The following is a 21,163-nucleotide window of genomic DNA, read 5'->3' as shown; positions in this document are numbered from 1 at the left end:
CATAATCATGCCGTTACATCACTCATACAAACTACTGTGTAAAGACATGTTAACACAAAACATGTTTTCAAATTGACTAAAATGTTCATTGTATATCAGAAGTCAATAGATCTGCATTGTTAAGTTACCTCTCTATGGAGTTTATCTACATCCTCTGGTAAACTGTCCACTTCTTTGCTCTGGAGGACCTCCAGTGGGTATTTGGGATAATCTTCAAATCCATTACCATCAACAATCTTTTCAGTATCTACTTCTATTATAGGATTTTCTCCTTGTATCTCAGCACAAATCTCCTTGAAAGTTTTGGAGTTCTGAAAAAATTTAAAATCAATCACCCCATACATCAAAATGCCAAGAATTAAATATAAAATCTGAAATTAATATCTAGTCTGTAAACCTGAGATTTGAAGAAATGTAATATCAGTATAGTGATACATGTAACTAACATTCAATAGCAATCAATAAAATTAATTTATATGCTTCCATTTACTTGAAAAAGCACCATTCCAGTCTTGCATTTCAACATGTCCACATCTGTCAAATCAGTAATAAAATCAGTAAAGAAAAACACTTACATTCCAAAGATCTCTGTCCCACACGCCAAAGAAACCTGTGAATGTAGGTGGCTCATACCCTTGCTTTATGAGGAGAATTGGTGTGTCACTGTCACGTTCAGTAGGGTCTGAAAGGATACAAAATTGTTGGTTTATTTTTGCATGGTATGTTTTGTTTTTATTTTAAATATTAGAAAATCCTAACCTACAACACAAACAAACAGTGGAAAATCCAGGATGGAATGTAAGAAAGACATTATTCATAAAACTGCCTGGAAACTACAGTAAAGAGAATAACTTGAATAGATGAAACTTCCAGGCAGATTAAAACTGTATGCCAGACCGAGACTCAAACTCAGGACCTTTGCCTTTTGCGGGCAAGTGCTCTAGTGTCTGAGCTACCCAAGCATGACTTCCAAACTTCACAGAAGCTCTCCTGCATACCTTGCAGAACTAACACTCCTGGAAGAAAGGATATTGCAAAGACGTGGCTTAGCCACAGCCTGGGGGATGTTTCCAGAATGAGATTTTCACATCCCCCAGGCTGTGGCTAAGCCATGTCTTCCCAATATCCTTTCTTCCAGGAGTGCTAGTTCTGCAAGGTCCTCAGGAAAGCTTCTGTGAAGGCAGTAGGCAAGGTACTGGCAGAAATGAAGTTGTGAGGAAGGGGTGTGAGTCATATTTGGGTAGCTCAGACAGCAGAGCCCTTGCCCATGAAAGGCAAAGGTTCCAAGTTCAAGTCTTGTTCTGGCACTCAATTTAAATCTGCCAGGAAGTTTCATATCAGCACACACTTCACAGCAGAGTGAAAATCTCATTCAGGAAATATCCCCAGGCTGTGGATAGGCCATGTCTCTGCAATATCCTTTCTTCCAAGAGTGCTAGTTTTGCAAGGTTCACAGAATAGCTTCTGTGAAGTTTGGAAGGTAGGAGATGAAGTACTGACAGAATTGAAGCTGTGAGGATGGGTTGTGAGCTGTACTTGGGTAGCTCAGATAGAAGAGCACTTGCTCATGAAAGGCAAAGGTCCCGAGTTCAAGTCTAGGTCTGGCACAAAGTTTTAATCAGCCAGGAAGTTTCATATCAGTGCACACTCCAATGCAGAGTGAAAATCTCATTCTTGAACCTTGAATAGATGTTTATTTATTAACTTTTCAATATTTACCATGCAACTGGCTTTTCAGTCAAAGTTATACATATACTTCTTAGTTAAATACATACATTTTTAAGACCTTTACAAACTGATGATTTTCATTTCATCATTTACATTTTAGTATATCTCATCACAAATTTATCACATTTTAGTACATCAAACAATGGAAACTCCAGATAGGAATGTCAATGATGTAGAAAAAGATAGACTGCTGCTTACTGTAAAGATGACACATTAAGTTGCAGACAGACACTTACACATAAGCTTTCAGCCACAGCCTACATCAGAAAAAGAGAAATGTGCACCATTCATTCACACAAGCAACCACACCTCATGCACACATGATTGCCAACTACAGTAGTGTGGGCCAGAGCTACCAGAGTTAGCAGTCATGTGTGAGTGAGGTGTCATTGCTTGTGTGAATGAATGGTGTGTGTTTCTCTTTTCCTGATGGAGGCTATGGCTCAAAGCTTTTGTACATGTGTCTTTTAATTGTGCCTGCCTGAAATTTAACCTGTCATCTTTATGGCAAGTAGCAATCTATCTTTTCCTACATTCTGCCAGCTCTGGCTCAAGCTGCTTGAGTTGGCAATCATGTGTGTCTGAGTCGTACTTTCTTGTGTGGATGAATGGTGTGTGTTTACCTTTTTCTGATAAAGGCTGCGGATGAAAGCTTGTATGTGAGTGTGTGACTGTCTGCAACTGAACATGTCATCTTCTTTTCCTACATATTTTAGAATATCTCATTACACATCCACACAATTATATATGAATAAATATATATAACATCTTCCATTACATATCTGCATATTGACTACAGAAGTCCACACATTTTCTTGCAGTTTCATGTCATACTGTATATTATAATCTACATTTTACATGTATTACACCCATTCAAAAATAAATGAGTTGGAGGTTGTAGAATGAAAGCAATTGATGTCATCATAATGTCATGACCTATGGAAGAAAGTGCAGTTCCTGTAACAGCATTGAGGCCCCAAACTCGCCACTAGAGGAACAAGAGATACAAACCAATCTGATGACAGAGCATGCACCTGAATGCATAAACCATCAACTGCAATGAGTAGTCCTGAAAACAGAGAAATTGAGGCTTCAAAAGAAGAGCAAAGAGATGTAATTCATTTCCTTACAGCAGAAGAGTGCAAGGAACGGAAATTCATCAAAAAATGGCACTTGTGTACTGACAGCACTGAATATCCATTTGCAATTCCTGTGCTCAGTTTGACCTCTGGGGCAATGGCTGCCACTGTAACTCACCCGTCTGCAGTTATGAGGGTATCCACCTGCTGGACAATGATACTGGTAATGCTGTGCAGTGTTCCAGATCAAGCATCATTGGCTAACAACATTCATCCTTCCATGAATTGTCTGTGCCACATCTTGACCTTGTAACAGACATGCTATGTGCTCTTCGTACACTTGAGCCATTATTTGATGAATTTCTATTCACTGCACTCCTTCTGCTGTATGGAAATGCAGCACACCCCTATTCTCCTTTTATGAAGCTTCTGTTTCTCTGTTTTCAGCACAACCAAGTGCAGTGGATGGTCGACACATACATGTGCTCACTGTTGTGATGTGGATGTGTTCCCATATCCCTCTAGCAAAATGTTTGTGGTATCAGTGCTCTTATAGGGACCATATCTCCTCGTGTTGGCAATAGCATTACAAGCCCTTCAGTGGTTTTCATTTTACAGTCTACAGCTCATTTCTTTATGAATAACCATAATATGAAAAAGTATATTATGATTACACATGTGATTTCTCAAAGTATGCAGCTCCGATTCTCTTATTTCCTAGTGGAAAAAAGATGACCGTATGGCACTGTTGGCTGGGAAGCCCCATTCAGGGGAGTTTGGCAGCTGTATTGCAAGTCCTTTTTAGTTGACACCACTTCGGCAATTTGCGAGTCAATGATGATGAAAATGAATAATTAGCATTTTTCTCTCATTATACATGTCCTTCAAGCAACTCTGAAGATATTATTTCACTGAGTAACATGTCTTCTTTTTTAACGATATCTGTAACACTAACTAGAACTTACTTACAGTGAGAACTTTAACTGATTGTGGCAATTTACTAAATATCTTCAGACTTAGGTTTTTGTAGCTATTACATATCACTGACACTCTTGCAAAGAGTATTCTAGTATGCAGCTGTTTCCTGTATACAGCAAATGTACATTCATCCTCGGAGCAAATCTCTGTAAATTTTCTTTAACATATTTTAAACAATTATACATATAGAGACTTGGAGGTATCATTATTGTGGGTTGACTGAAATGTTTCTTACAGGGATTCTCTAGGTCTTAGTCCTTGAATGCATCAGATTGCTTTTTTTCTGCCATGTAAAAAATGCAGTTTATACCTAGTGAATACCCCCATAACAGTTTCCCCTACTGCAGCCATGACTGAAAGAAAACATAGTCACAAAGAACTTTTTATTGATAGAAATCTTAGTTTATATAACATAAAAATCATACATGAAAATTTACTAGTCAGGTACTTTGTATACTCATCCTATGGTTTGACACCTTGATTCTCTTCTTTTTATGCCTTTAGATTAAAATAAATTTTCTCTGTCTTTATTTTATTTATGCACAACTGGTTAGCTTTACACTGCTGGCTACTTTTTTCAAATAGTTCATTATTTTTGTACATCAGTACCTGCATATTCTTACCCAACAAATCCATAGGAATTTCAGCACATAATACAGTTTTGCATGCCATATAGTTTGAGAAGCCACTGGCACAGACAATAAAGAGGAATGGTCCAAAAATAGAGCCTTGTAGGATACTTCTTTTCATTTTTACTACTCTTGACCTCTCCTTATTGACATATACTAACTGTTGCCTGTTCCCTAAGATTGAACAAAATTTAGTGGTTTATCTAGATCACCAAAATATTCAAGATTTTTTGTAATCATCTCATATGATGTAGAAGCAAAAGGTTTTCTTTGTCTGTAAGTGTAGCATAGGTGGTCAGTTTCCTTTCATAACTTCCACGAATTGCAGTGAGTAGGTTTCAATAGCTTTTATGGTTGATAGGTATGGTCTAAATCCAAACTGGCTTCCAGTCAAAAACTTGTTATTCTCAAAATAAATGTAAATCTGTACATGTATTTTGAGAATAACATATGCTTTTAGATATTAGAGGGACAACTGATATTGGTATTTAGTTATTGGTGTGTCCCGTGTCACCCTTTTTTATATTGAAAATGTAACTAATTTTAAGGTATTCTGGGAAAGTACCACCAACAAGAAATTTATTTACAGGATGGAGCTATTCTTCCAACTTGTATTTTAGAGTTGTTCAACTTCTTTACATAGTTAGTAATGTCTATAACAGTAATTCTTCTCTAAGTGAAGTTTTCATTTGTTTTACTCCAGGACTACAAAAGGAAAGCCTCAGTGTCAGATGTGTCATTACTTTGTGATGGAAGGAACTTGCAGATTTAACAAAATATTTGTTGAGAGTATTACAGTTAACAGGGACAGTGATTTCTTCCTTTCCCATGTTTATTTCACTTTTAACTATATTCCAGGCAGCTTTGCATGTATTTTTGCTATTTAAAATCTACTTCTCTTTTGCTCTGATAAGTTCACATAGTTGTTCTTGTTGTCACAAATATCAGCAATTCTGTCTTTCAGCATGAGTAAAAGTATTCTGATTTTATTGAACTGTGGCATGTACCACTTTCTTGTATATAGTGGTTTGTACCTATTGCTGATGTTGCGCCTTTTGGTAACAAGGGGGTAGTTCTTGTCTGGTGTAGGTTTTATGGTGAAGACGAATATGGAGAAGCACTCATTAGTATCTTTCTCTCTGGTTACTATATTGGACCACTGTATTAGTTTTGATTCATTTCTTATTCCTTCAGTCTTCTGTTCATTGAAAAATGAATATAAAATGAATCATTTCTGGAGAAAGTCTTCATCTGTACTAAACATCATGAGTATACTACATATTTGTAGAGGTACATGAACAAGCCTTTCACTCATCTCTCTGTTTTCCACCTCCATATGTCACAATATGAACTCTCTCTCTCACACACACACACACACACACACACACACACACACACACACACACAAAGAGAGAGAGAGAGAGAGAGAGATGGAAATTTTGTTTTGACTGATGAAATGATTGAATAATTTGCCTAAAGTTGAACTGATCTACGACATGAGGAAGAATTATGTCACTTCTTTAAATCATTCTTCATTTCTTAAGTCACATGTATTAGTGCAGCAAAGTAGCGAGAATCAGAACATACCTGTGTTAACATATTCTGAAGCAGCTTCCACTGCCAGTTTACGTTCCTCTTCATTAGAATTTTTACCAATCCACAAGTAAACTGCATCATATGTATCCAGCATCATGACATCATCTTCTATTAAATCAATTTGAGTGAAGTTAATAATTTCTTCCGCTGAAAAATAATAGTGAACACTAATGTCAATGATGGCAAGAACATTGACAGACAAGAAACAACTGTGATAACTCAACAGTTCACACTCTACTAGCACTCAGCTTTATTGTACTTTTATTTTGCAACCATAGCTATAGTCAATAAGGGACAGTTTGGTTAGTAATTCTCCACTACACAGAAATTCTAATGTGCACTGCCAGTACTTATGAAATTGGAAGTAGTTCATTTAACCAATGGGAATGCAGCTGTATAATGTCCTCAATAGCTGCTGCTATTTCAAGAGGTGAAGAGCAAGTCATGTTCAAAGTCCATATGCTACAAGAAATGCAGAGCAATCTCTTGTTGTGTTAGCACTTTAAAAATGACAATGTTCATGTGCAAAAATATCAGCAGTTATTAAGTACATTACCAGACTGTACTCTGGTAAATTATTGAAACACCTGGTACTTATTTAACCCCAAGAATGTCAGAATGATTTCAGAGGAATGGTGAAAGCCTATCTAAAAACTGCCAAATAACACCTTATTTTGTTTTTTTAATCTGAAGTATCATTTGCACTTTTGAGAAAGAAAGGTGCTAATTTAATTTTCAGACTTGCTTATCTTTCCATATAAAACTCAGTTATTCTCAGTTACATGAGAAAACAGTAGAGTAAGAGCAAACTCAGAAGGACAACATGTGTGTGGCCCAAAAGAGGTCTTTGAAAGCTTTCTGGTTACAATAACACACAAAAGACAATGAAAAAGCATGAAGTTGTAAAGGATAAAGACTAGTTAAGCTTAAGATAAACAAGAAATTAAGAGATCCTACTAATTCAAAAGGAAATTGAAAACATGTCATTAGCCACTTATACTACTATCTATCTTATTGCAGCAAAAGGAAACTTTAGTTGAGAAAATTTTTAAGTCACAGGAAGACAGAATGGCTGGTCAATACTTAGCTTCAGAAGGGATAGTTCCAAAATTAAAAGTGGAAAAATCAATTACTAGCTCTTGAAACTTTTTTGTTTCTTTCCAAGTGATGAAAGAGGGGTTAGTAGGGAAAAGATGAAAAGTAGGGGCATGGTACTTAGGAAGTGGGTTTGAAATGTGGCGGTGATCTATCTCACTGACCACCCTCATTCCCCATGCATTAAGTTACCTTATCAAAACAGTGCATATGGAAAGAAAGAATGGGGGGATCCTAACATATATGTGTGCTTTGATTTATTTAACTGACTGACGCAAACTGCATTATAATCCAACTTGTGGACCAGGAGACATTAAATTTTAATTGAGTACCAGCATCAGAATTAAATGGATTGTGGGATGACTGAATGTGACCATTGTTGAGCAGGGGCAGCTGAAGGCTGAGAAATTTGGAAGTCATCCAGATGGGGGCTCGGAGTGAGGTATTAGGAAGTTTCTGAGAGCTTGGCAGAAGGATGTAACAGGGGAAAAATTAAGTTTAGACACAATTTGAGAGAGCAGCCACCACATAACAACAAACAGTTTGACTTGTCTCAAGCCATGAAACCAGGGAGAGGAAAAATATTCTGTCCAGAAAAATATGCTTTTAAGTAATTAGGAGTTATTGTAAAATTGTTTTGGGCAGAGGTACAAAAGAGATGACACTGGAAAAAATCAGTGTAGGACAAGACATTATCAAAAGTGAAAATATTATAAAACTGACTTATCTGTCATCACAGCCCACAGAATGCATTGGATGTTGGCCTAGGCAGGACCTGTGTCTGATAACAGCTGTATATCAGTGGCAAAATAATCTTCATAACTGTTTGTTTTATCTCATCTAACAGAATTAGGTGTACTGCTTGTGTCCTGCATCTTCTTAATATGATATTGCAATGTTTCAACTCAGTGTCTTCATTAGGTGTTTCACGAGTATCAGCAAACAGCTGATGAAGATGCTAAGCTATGACATCAAAATATCATGTGTGGACCATTGGCACTACATCTGATTCTATGAGATGTCAATTAATTGCTGGAAAGTCTAAGAAATTATAATGTTTCTTTTACATTGGTAAAGTCTGAATATGAACAGTTCCATAGACAGTGACTTCAATTGGTGTTTTGAAAGTACACTTTTGATTGTGACAGTGTCTACAGACTTAGACGATGGTAGTGTAAATGAATAAAGTTGTCATTATGTCATCTCTCACCTTGCTATTATTAAGATGGATAATGCTTGTTATCTGTTTGTGAACTTTCACAGTGTTGTACCAAAGTGTCACTGATGACCTGCTGGTCATGCCAGTAGGGGTAGATTTTTCATCGTCTTGAAGATGTAGTTCAAATTTTGCCAAGCAGATTCAGAATTATCCTGGCATTTTATTTCTAAGTCCCATGTGCCAGCAGGATAGTCATTCTGATTTTCTATGGGAGTTGCTATATAGTTGAAGGGAGGAGTGATTCTTGTCAATCTGAATTAGCATCTATCATATAGGCTTTGTGAAATCAGGTGTGTGGTGGCCATAGCTTTGCATTTTTTCCTGTAACTCATGTACACCAACCTAATGAGAGGCCATAGTGCCTTAACAATACAATACCATTTTTCCAAAGTAGTGTGTTCTTTATCTGATAGTATACCAACCTCTCCCAGAGTTGTGCTATGTTATTGCAAATGTTAATCAGGTAACACCAGTTGGAACTCAGCATAAGAACAACTGCATAACAGGTAAGGGCAGTTTAGGTTAACAGATTAAGGACATGTGGCTGAGTACACAGAGCATATAGGCAGGTCTCTGTAATTACTCAATCATGCCCTTCTGTTAATATTCAGCTCACTATGCCAGGCAGTTCATTTAACCATATGTTGCAGGAGTGCTTTTGTGCATTGGCCTTCTGTTAGTGTACACTGATGCATGAATTTCCATGGATAAATAGTCTCCAAAGTGGTAAAAACATACATGTCTCATTCTATGCACTAACAATAATCATAAATTCAATGGAAAAGGGAAATAGTATTACAGACTGAAAGTAATTCCACCTGCTGTGAGAATGAGGGGCATTAAAGATGCTGAAGACTTCAGAGTTGGAAGTTGAAGATGAGCAGTGTGCTAGCTACAGTTTAGAGACAACAGAAGGGGCAAGCTGAAAAGTAAAGATGAATTGAAAAAAAAATGAAGTCCCATGCTTCTTTACAGAGCGTAGGGGAACGATGCGGGAGACCCGCACCGCCTTACTAGGCAAGGTCCTAATGGAGGTGGTTTGCCGTTGCCTTCCTCTGACCGTAATGGTGATGAATGATGATGATGAAGACGACACAACAACACCCAGTCATCTCGAGGCAGGAAAAATCCCTGACCCCGCCGGGAATCGAACCCGGGACCCCGTGCTCAGGAAGCAAGAACGCTACCGCGAGACCATGAGGGCGGAATTAAAGAGAAATTAAGGAGAATTAAAGAGAAATAAAACTGGAATGAATAATGCAATTAAGAACTAGGAGGAAAATTGAAACAAACAAACACACACACACACACACACACACACACACACACACACACAGAGAGAGAGAGAGAGAGAGAGAGAGAGAGAGAGAGAGAGAGAGAGAGTAGGAGGAAAGTAGGAAGAGAGAGAGAGGGGAGGGCGTGAGGGATACAATGAATGAATGAAAATTTAAGTATACCTGAGGAACAATTCTGGTTTTCTGTGTGTTAATGTAAGGAAGGGGAGCCAAAACTAACAAAAGTCTAATAGGGAGCAATAAAAGAAGTAAAAATTGTTACTTTTCTTGTCTATATAGATTCCAATGAGGTAACAATAAAATAATGAAGTGCTTGGTTGCTGGTGTTTCAGGGTAAGAAAGAATTCCAATTATCAATTCTAAAGACACAACTATAAAGTTGTAGTATAATACAGGGTGGTTATAATGAAACTGATGATGGAGTTCCAAGTGCTGCAGTATGGGCTGTATACGAGATGTGTTCAAAAAGTAAGGTGACTTTATATTTTTATGAAAAAATATTTATTTATTCATCAGTATTCATGTAGTCCCATTCAAAGTCCCTCCTCAGATACAATACACTTGTGCCAGTGCTTCTTCAAATTCTTGACGCACTTCTGATAAGCACTTTTGGTACAGCCTTGAGTACTTCCAGCGATGCAGTTTTTATTTCCTCAATCATCGAAAATTTTCATCCTTTCATAGGTCTCTTCAATTTTGGAAACAGAAAAAAGTCACAGAGGCCAAATCCAGTGAATATGGTGGCTGAGACATGACCATCATGTTTATCATGTTGTTTTTGCCAAAAAATCCCTCACAATCAATGATGATGAGCAGGTGCCACACATCTCGTAACTGCCTAGAGACGATGTGATTGTTACCAAAAGTTCCTTGAAGCAAATCTTTCGCCTACTTGTCACCCCATCTTCTATGAAAATAGTCATTATGACATGCAGATTTCACTGTATACCTAACAGGCCCATGACATGCCACCTCCTTGAACAAGACGGATGAAGAGTGATGGATCTTGTAAAACCACATCACACAGTCTCGTAAGTTGAGTGCAGTGGATGTTCTTGCACAATATGTGACATAGTAGTCTCCCATGTGTGACAGTTCTGTGCATTCATAGCACTGTCCAGAGTAAAATGTCCCTCATCCATCCAAAGAATATTTCCTGGCCACATGTAATCCATTTCCATGTGTGCCAAAAAAATGAAGGGCGAATTCATGCCATTGTAGCCTATCTTAGAACTTCATTTGGTGCACACCCTGAATCTTGTAGGGGTGCCATGTAAAATACATCACAAAATCTTTTGAACTCTTGACTGAGGAAGAGACAATTACCAGTAAGCAGCTTGAGCATAGGCTGCGGAATTTGAGGCATTTGTTGCACGGTTGGCTATAGCTACAGCAACTTTATCAACAAGTGCCATTGGAATGGGCTGTCTCCCTCTCCCTGCTGCACCACTTAATTCACCTCTTTCTTTAAATTTCTCAATCATATTCTTTAGCCTGTTTATTGACATGGGGCCTCTTCACATCTGTTTCTGGCAGTGATATTCCTGTTATGCAGAACTGCTATTGCTGCCATTCTGATAAAAGAGCTTTATCAGCTGTGCACAGTATTTATTCTCAATAGCCATTGCATTCCATCTAGAAAACTTCAACCTTCTTAACCCTTTACACCAACAGTCACTTCACAAAAGAAATCAACATGCATTGCCAAGCAACAAACAGCATACTGATGCCAAAACAGGAAATGTTTCACATTCTGGCTGCTTGCAGCACCATATTTTCAGCACCATATTTTCATCTGGTGGCAGAAAATGGGAACTTATTTTTTTAGTGTATTCTACAAGAGCTCCCAATAATGAAGATACCTATGATGCTTCAGTGTCTTGTGACATATACATCGCACTGCAGCACTCTGAACACTGTCAGACTAATTTATCATGTTCACAATGATATATCATTTGTCACTTCAGTAAAGAGAGAAGAAAGATATGGTGTACATGCAGACATATAAATATATACAAATGTGTATGACAAGGATAAGATAGTTTTTGACCTTGGCCTTATTGAATGAATTATCTCGGTGTTTACTTGAAATGATTTAGGAAAACCTAAATAAGGAAAAAAATTTCTCAGTGAGGATAAACGTGCAATTTGAAACAGATACCAACACAAGAATCACCTACAATATTGTCTTTAGGGGTGAAAATGTAGACCACTTTGGAGGAGATGTTAAACAGAATCGACAAAAAATTACTTACAGAATAATAATTTACTACAAACAGTGTGGATTTAAAAGTAGTAGACAATAGCAGTAAGGAGAGGGACTTCCTAACAATAAGATCTGGAAATTGCAAAGTGGAAACACAAGTTCACAAAAATTGGAAAGAGGAAGAAACAGTTTAAGAGAAAATCAGTGCATATTGGAAATAAAAAATTGTACAAAATTGATCATAAAGTGATAAACAAGTTTCTGCAATTGGACACTGTGAGCACTATACTGTACAAAGTGAAACAGTGCAGTAACAGCCGGCCGGAGTGGCCGTGCGGTTCTAGGCACTACAGTCTGAAGCCGAGTGACCGCTACAGTCACAGGTTCGAATCCTGCCTCGGGCATGGATGTGTGTGATGTCCTTAGGTTAGTTAGGTTTAATTAGTTCTAAGTTCTAGATGACTGATGACCTCAGAAGTTAAGTTGAATAGTGCTCAGAGCCGTTTAATTAGTTCTAAGTTCTAGATGACTGATGACCTCAGAAGTTAAGTTGCATAGTGCTCAGAGCCAACTGAACCTTTTTTTTTTTTTTTTTTTTTTTTAACCGAGGACACATCATTAGTTTCTTTTGCCTTCAGTAAGCAAATAAGGAATATGAAACGAAACATAATTGAACTTTTAGTCATTTGGAAACTGGAAGTGTTCACAAAAATCATAAAGTGGTACATGAAAGTACCAGTTACTATAAGTGCATACTGTTGAAACTTACTTTAGTATTCTGTTAGGTTGAAATAATGTACAGTCTATACCTTTAACTTCTGTTTCAGGTTAGTAGTGTTATCTTGGTCTCTGTAAGTAACTTTCAAATCATTTAGTACATAGTACCAAGATGAAACCTTTTTAAAAATATTTGCTAAGATAATTCAGTATCATCATTATACACTAGAAATATTTCTAAGTACCTGTAAATTTTCCAGAAGCATTGGACAGCTGAAACAACCTTGCTGGAAATGTTTCATTTGGTTCAGTAAGCCTCTTGTCATTGGCATATTCTTCTTTACCTCCAATAGCTTCCCAAAAGTCAGGTTTTTCTTGTCCTTCAGGAAATAACACACAATGTTAAAGGGTATGTAACAAATGTAATAAAATGGCACAAGAAGCAGTCATTATGCTACTAAACTACAAATAAATAAATAAATCGGTGGAAACAGAACAATTATATTCTCATTTTGATAATATGAGAGGTATATTTTCTAGTCTTTATATCAAACCAGACAAACTTGGCATTTTCATTTTTATTCCAGCCCACCCCACTTGCAGTTGCAGAACTTGAGTAATTAGTACATTTTTTATGATTGCATCCCTGTACTTGAAGGCATTTTTCAGAACATTAAGAGTAATATTTCCTGTGACACAAAATACCTTCCCTTCAGTGTTTTACACTGGCATTTACTGAGCATCTTAATTGTACACTCACTACGCTGCCAACTGAAGTTGTTCTCTATAATATTCCTTGAACATTTGACTGCTATAGATAACCGTAATAACCTACTGAAGGCAGTGCAGACCATTTTTGTTGACTTTAAAAAGATCACATATATGTATCTTTGTGTCCCATGCAACTGCGTGTGTTGAGAGTCTTAAAAAACTCAATGAACCCATATTTCAAATAGTCAACAAATGTATTACATCTCCAACAAGTTTTCTGTGTAATGATGGTAAAAAGAGAGAAGTCTGTGCTACCAGAGATGGTTATTGAGGATCTTTATTTTCATGTACTACCCATGAATGAAATAGAAAGAGAAGAACATAAGTCTGATATAATACGTAATCCCTCTCACACACCATGTCTGCTTATAGAGCACAAATGTGGAGGCAGTCTCCCTGAAAACACTTATGAATTACTCCATGAAAAGATTTAAGTGCTCAGGGGCAAAGGCTGCTGCAGCTCTCTTTCACAATGCCCAAAACTAGTGGACTTGTGGGAAATAGTGGTGAATGAAAAGACAAAAGATGGAAATGAGGTAAGACACTCAAAAGGAAGATGAGAGGGTGGGGAAGGTAATCAAGTAAGATAATAAATGCAGGAAAAGTTGACATTCATGAGCAATAGTCAGACGTCATTCTAAGATCCACAAACCATGTAGTGTTGTGGATAAGCATCTGCCTGTACCTAGATGCTTTTACAATTGGTCTGTGAAGAATGTAGACTAAAATGAGCAAGCAGCCTTTTGGTGTTGACACTCTTTAGTTAGAAAGCATATTTCTGTTTATAACAAAATTTGAATTAGAACTTATAATTTTAGACTCTTTTTATATGTCATGATGATGTGTATCAGTTACTGTTGGAACTTAAATTTAGGAATTAATGTGAGCTTTCATAGTTCATGAGAAAGATATTTTAAAGTAACTGTTTATGTTACAGACATGTAGCTTATCTCATATTTAATTCTACTGATGAGTTGTAGTAAGCCTGTACAGACATATATATTCATGGAACTACAGCAGTTTCACATTACATGTGTTACAACATTCCAAAAGCAGTTATGCATGACAAAAAAATCGCAGTTCATCTGGACTTCCAAAAATAATATTCATTGGTATGCAGGGTATTTCAGGAGGTGGTAGTTAAGATTAATATGAATAAAACATAACATAGAACATGTGTCCAATATTTATTGGTTACTGAGATATCGCTGGTCTTTAAGATAAGTTTTTGATTTGTGTGTTGTTACTCTTGGTGCAATGGGTTTCTGTCTCGATTGCCGTTTTTGTTTTGAAATTCAAGTTGTGTACCTGTGCTTGAGTGTAAATGATTGACTATTCCAACTGTAATTGTGGTTTTTTGGTCAATTCTACTGTATCATTTAAGCATGCTCCACATTTTTACAAGTGCTGAATATCTCAATATGGTAGATGATTTCCTAATGGCAGAGTACCAAATTCAAGAATGTTTATTCATGTTTTCATTAAAGTACATGTGACTACATCATTGCTCAGCTATCATATTTCATCTGAACCTGCAAATAAATAGTGAGGGGATGAAGAAGGAGAACTTATTTAGCCAGTAGGGCATAGCTCCCCTTTAGACAAGCACATGCATTCAAAAATATGGTGGACATTTTGAATGCAAGTGTTTTTCACCAGGCACCATCAAGATTGTAGCTTCCATGTCTGTGGTTGACTGACAGCCATGTCACACTCTGCCATTCAACATCAGATGCAATATGAAGAGGTGTAAGGGTCAGTACATCCCACTCCTGGTTGTTGTCAACATCTCAACATTGTGCACATGAAAATTTCTCCTGTTTCTTTCTTTTATTACACAGTCTCAGTAACTTTTCAAAGCTTATCTTATGGCCTTGCATATGGCTATGGTTTGCTATTTCCCATTTTTCAAGATTTCTTAATGTGCCACCTACGTTAATTTCAGTGCTTAGATGTGATGCAGGTTGTCTGCCCTATGCAATTACAATCTCTGTCATGCCTGGAGATGAGCACTTGAGACAGAACTTCTTCAAATCAATAAAATAAAAAAAATAAAACATAATTCTTAAGGGGATAGCTGATGTTGAAGGTTGTCTCCATTCCCCTCCTGCCCCTCAATTGTGGCCTCCCTCTCTGATGGGAGTGGGAGAGAGGGGCGCTTACCATCTCACTGCTGATTTCCTACATTTGTACATGCAAATCCTGCCCTTCAGGTGACATCACTGCCAACAGAAGTTAGAATGCAAAAGCTTGAATGCCACTACAAAGGAGGCAGACTTCGCTCCTGGTAGTCATCTCCCACCTAAGATGATGATGGTTATCTTCAAAAACTTGATTTTTATCTATGATTTGACATGGTCTGTACACCAAGAAGATATTATACAAGGATGCTGCTGTGGTAAACTTCTTTGTCATATCTTCTTTGTGACTGTATGGATATGACAACCACTACCCAGCAATATGCCAGCCAAAGTAACCACAAGGCAAGTAAACAAGTTTGACCACCTCATCCAAGGAGAGCAAGCAACACCAAAAGCACAAGCTCCAGGAACTGTTATCAAGCTCCCCAACCAACTTTGGAATGTTGAGACCATTTCAAATCTGAGTAAAGCTATAAACCTTTTACCAGTGCCACAGCAACTACTGGTGGGGAAGTGGGGGGGGGGGGGGGATTTATCAGCAGAGTGCAACAACCTGCCAGGTGCATTTCTTAAAATGCTGCAGATGAGGTAAGACAAGCAACAAGCCATAATGTGACAATGGCTAACTTTCATTCTTAAATAAAAGTGTATACTTAGTAGTAAGCATGTATCTCAGCTATTTTTTTCTGTGGTCAGTTAAGTCATGTTAGTAACATTGTTACAGTGATTTAAAGGGCAGAACAGCTTACCTTCATACACAAGAGTGTAGTCTCCTTTCGATACAAAATCTGCAATTTTCTTTGCCATTTCTCTCTCATCGCCAGTTGCTCCTTTTCCACACCACACAAATGTATCAGCATGGTTTTTTAGAACAAATACATCATTTGAATTTAGCGAAGCTGCTCTTAAATCAACCTATAAAAAGAATTTTTCATGGAAGTAATCTCTTTTAAATACCAGAATGCCATTTATATTTACATTACTTTTTATTTGCATCTAATTGCATTGTTCAACTTTAATTTTGTCAGAGATACACATTTATACAGAAGTGAATGAAAATCATCCACTAATAAACTGATAATATTATAGGGATATAAGTAATATAATTTGTTATTGCAGTGCAGATTTAACATCCACATCCAATTACACATTATGTATGCATTTGTAAACTGCCAGACATTCTATTCTGCAACATTTTCTTACCTCAATGGCCTTTGTGTTGGTATCACCATTTCCTCTGACATGTAGCAGGAACTGTTCTGGAATTTTCTTTATTTCTTTTTTCTCTTCCACGGAATTTTCATCACCTGCATAACAGCAACATTTCCTATGAAATACTGATTTATATTTCTGGTAAATCAAGAAGAAATTTGTTTTAAAAATTAAACTCATACCTCAGAGAGAATGAAACAACATAGATACCCACTTAAGATAGCACACATCAATATAGCACACATCAGTACTTCCTTCTATGCAGGATGCACTTACGCCTTTAACACTGAAGTTGTTTGCTTTAACAGTGAAGACTGCTATGCCACCTCAAGACTTGTTTCTTCTACTAAAGGCCGAACAAAATTTCATGGGCAGTGGTTGACAATGCTAATTAGGTCATCAGCATACCAATACTCAGCCATGACTAAAATATCAGGTTTATGAAGACATGTAATCATATCCAGATCATTGTGCTTATTTTTAAGACTACCAAAATTCTGGTGTAGGACATTAAGTCTGAGTTTCTCTTCCTGGTCTATATAGGATTATTTATGGCTACCAAACTGTCCAGCAGGCTTTACAAGTTTCCCAGGCTTGGCTCCAGTGGCTGTTTGTGTGGCAGATTCTGATTTGGTGGGTTGTACCATTCCATGACAATGCACTTATTTACACCTCTTTGTGGAGAATTTTGTCTAATTTCCCCGACAATTAATTTGCTAACAGTCTTTTTGTCCCCTTTATTCATGTGCATACCATGAGTTGTGTGCTGACATTCACCAGGGACATGTTGTGCAATTTATTACCTATTGTTTTAAGCCTATCATTTGTCTTGTGCACTTCCAAGTTCACTATAGATTGTTCCTTTAGATCATGTTTCTGTGGAAAATTATGGTTTTACCACCATGTGTCAAATATTTGGTGTTCTTGCCATATTTAGAGGATTTGTAAGGTCCACTGGAAGAAATGTAAACCCCTTCAGAGCTACAAGCATGTCTTCGTCACTTTGTCTAATTTCAGTCCGTGCTGCCACCATGCCACAACCACAGCCTGCATTGCCTCCTAGAGTGAATAAACACCATTGATTGGCCACTTTGCTTATGCTTCTGTAACACTAACATCTGCTTGTCATTGACTGTGTGTGTGACTGTTCAGAGTAGCCTCTGATCCTGTTTCCTCATTTACAACTGATTCACTTTAGCTAATTATGGACATGTCAGTGATATTTTGATTTGTTGCAATTTATCTAAAAACTGATTCATGAAACTTTATATGTAGTCTTCCACAGGGTAGTTTAAGCATCTTTCACTTCAATTTTTTCAGCATCTTCGTGATGCTCTCAAATGGGTCAAACAAACCTGTGACCATTCATGCTGCCCTGCTGTTTCCCACACACACAACCAATATTTTAGGATGGATCACATAAGCATTTTATAAGCACTTTCATTTGTCAACACACAGGTATTTATATGAGTTGAGCAATTCCAATAGTGTGTATTAATGTTTTAACCTCAGGACACTTTTTTAAGTACACAGTTTTGGATTCATTTCTCCAAATTTAATGAAGTTGCCAATATTTGCACATTTTGGAATATTATCAAAATCTAACTGAATATTTGTGAAGTTTCCTACTACATCATCTGCAGATAGTCTAAGGTTGCTATTAATATGGTTTGCAAGGTCATTAACATACAACATGACCCGTAAGGATCCTATACATTTTCACGGGGCATACCTGAAGTTATGTCTACATCTGTTGACATGAAGATAACAGGCTACATATTCCCTAAAATATATCCTAAATCCAGTCACAAGTTTTGCTTGATTCTCCACACAATTGTAGTTTCAATAATAAGCATAAGTGTTATACTGAATGTATTTACACCAAAGACTGTGCAAGAGAATTTTCACAGTTGTAGAATGTGTTATATGAAGGCAATTACTACTTAAAAATCTCTGCAAACCTTTGTTTTTATACACAATACTTCCCAAATGGGAAACAGAATAACATCTACATCTACATGGATACTTTTCAAATTACATTTAAGTGCCTGGCAGAGGGCTCATCGAACCACCTTCACAATTCTCTATTATTCCAAGCTCATATAGCACGCAGAAAGAACAAACTATATTTTTGTGTACAAGATCTGATTTCCCTTATCTTATCAGATTAATCATTTCTCCCTATTTAGGTTGGTGTCAACAAAATATTTTCACATTCAAAGGAGAAAGTTGGTGATTGGAATTTCATGAAAAGATAACGTTGCAATGAAAAAAGACTTTATTTTAATTATGTCCAGCCCAAATCCCATATCATTTCAGTGACACTCTCTCATATATTTTGCGATAATACAAAACATGCTGCCCTTCTTTGAACTTTTTCAATGTACTCTGTCAATCCTCTCTGGTAAGGCTCTCACACTGCAGAGCAGTATTTTCTACAAGAAGATGTACAAGTGTAGTATAGGCATTCTCCTTAGTAGATCTGTTACATTTTCTAAGTGTCCTGCCAATAAAACACACTCTTTGGTTAGCCTTCCCTACAACATTTTCTCAGTGTTCCTTTCAATTTAAGTTGTTCGTAACTGTAATTCCTAAGTATTTAGTTGAATTTACAGCCTTTAGATTTAAATGATTTATTGTGTAACCGAAATTTAACAGACTGCTTTTAGCACTCATGTGGATGACCTCACACTTTTCGTTATTTAGGGTCAACTGCCAGTTTTTGCATCATTCAGATAACTTTTCTAAATCATTTTGCATGTTGTTTTGATCTTCAGATGACTTCATTAGTCGATAAATGAGAGTTTCATCTGCAAGCAACCTAAGACGGCTGCTCAGATTGTCTCCCAAATCATTTGTATTTGAATGGCAGATATCACTTTTGTTTTACTCAATGACTTTCCATCAATTACTATGAACTGTGACCTCTCTGACAGCAAATCACAAATCCAGTCACATAACTGAGATGATTTTCCATAAGCACACAATTTCACTACAAACTACTTGTGTGGTACAGTGTCAAAAGCCTTTGGAAATCCAGAAATATGGAATCAATCTGGAATCCCTTGACAATAGCCACTCAACACTTCATGCGAATATAGAGCTAGTTGTGTTTCACAAGAACAATGTTTTCTAAATCCATGCAAGACTGTGTGTCAATATGTTTCAAAATCTTGCTGCATATCAACATTAATGATATGGGCCTGTAATTTAGTTGACTACTCCTACTACCTTTCTTGAATATTGGTGTGACCTGTGCAACTTTCCAGTCTTTGGGTATGGATCTTCTGTCGAGTGAACAGTTGTATATGATTGTTAAGTATGGAGCTAATGCATCAGCATACCCTAAAAGGAACCTAATTGGTATACAGTCTGGACGAGAAGACTTGTTTTGTTGAGTGATTTAAGTTTCTTCACCACTCTGAGGATATTTACTTCTATGTACTCATGTTGGCAGCTGTTCTTGATTCAAATTCTGGAATATTTACTTTTTCTTCTTTTGTGAAGGCATTTCAAAAGGCTGAGTTTGGTAACTCTGCTTGGATTTTCTGCCAGGTTTTGAGAGAAAGTTTCATTGTGGAAACTATTATAAGCATCTCACATTGACGTCTGCACTAAATTTCAAGCTTCTGTAAAAGATTCCCAATCTTGTGGATTTTGCATCTGTTGAAATTTGGCATTTTTTTTTCTTTTCTGCCCCCTGCCCCCCCCCCCCCCCCCCCCAGCCCCTGCAACTGTGTTCTGACCCATTTTGTGTACCAAGGAGGAGTTTTGTGTGCCAAGGAGGAACAGCTCCATTGTTTGTTAATTTATTTGGTATGAATCTCTCAATTGCTGCCTATACTATTTCTTTGAATTCAAGCCCATCTGGTCTGTACTTATATTATTGATTTGGAAGGAGTGGAGATTGTCTCTCAGGAAGGCATCAAGCAAATTTTTATCTGCTCTTTTGAATAGGTATATTTTTTGTTTCTTTTTGTAGGATTTGGGGGTTACAATATTCACTCTTTCTATGAGAACCCTGTATTCACTAATACCTGTATCCATTTTGATGTTCATTATTAACTCAGGATTATTTGTTGCTAGAGGTCAATTGTGTTTTCACAACCATTTACTATTTGCATGGGCTCATAAACTAACTGATCAAAATAATTTTCAAGGAATGCATTTAGCACAATATCAGATGATGTTTTATGTGTACCTCCAGAATTAAACATGTATTTTTGCCAATATATCAAGGATACATTAAAGTCACCTCCAACTATAATCGTATGAGTCAGGTCCAAGTTTGAAATCAAACTAAAGGTTTCTTTGAACCTTTCAGCAACTGTATCATCTAAATTGGGAGATTGCTATAAGAATCCAGTTATTATTTTATTCCAGTTGCCAACAGTGACTTCTGCCCATACTAACTCACAGAAACTATCTACTTAAATTTCACGACAAGATAAACTACTTCTAACAGCAACAAACATGCCATCATTAACCATGTTTAGC

At 37.0% G+C, this 21,163-nt stretch overlaps 1 protein-coding gene and 1 long non-coding RNA gene across 5 annotated transcripts in view; one reads left to right on the top strand and one right to left on the bottom strand.

Moving 5' to 3' along the window:
- LOC126190702 (villin-1) overlaps window positions 1–21,163 on the bottom strand; it is a 375,484-nt gene that overhangs the window by 10,613 nt on the left and 343,708 nt on the right. For all 4 annotated transcript variants that reach the window (XM_049931170.1, XM_049931173.1, XM_049931172.1 and 1 more), the window contains 6 exons: window positions 16,658–16,761; window positions 16,204–16,369; window positions 12,788–12,922; window positions 6,002–6,157; window positions 576–682; window positions 129–311 (listed from right to left, as the gene is read on the bottom strand). In XM_049931170.1, coding sequence (XP_049787127.1) covers window positions 129–311; window positions 576–682; window positions 6,002–6,157; window positions 12,788–12,922; window positions 16,204–16,369; window positions 16,658–16,761 — 851 coding nt within the window. The remainder of the gene's footprint in view (window positions 1–128; window positions 312–575; window positions 683–6,001; window positions 6,158–12,787; window positions 12,923–16,203; window positions 16,370–16,657; window positions 16,762–21,163) is intronic.
- LOC126190705 (uncharacterized) overlaps window positions 1–21,163 on the top strand; it is a 58,965-nt gene that overhangs the window by 36,513 nt on the left and 1,289 nt on the right. The gene's annotated exons all lie outside the window — the stretch shown is intronic.

This window comes from Schistocerca cancellata, chromosome 6 (assembly GCF_023864275.1).
Source record: "Schistocerca cancellata isolate TAMUIC-IGC-003103 chromosome 6, iqSchCanc2.1, whole genome shotgun sequence".
NCBI lineage: Eukaryota > Metazoa > Arthropoda > Insecta > Orthoptera > Acrididae > Schistocerca > Schistocerca cancellata.
The sequence above is the reverse complement of the archived record's forward strand: the minus strand, read 5'-3'. Positions and strand labels throughout refer to the sequence as shown.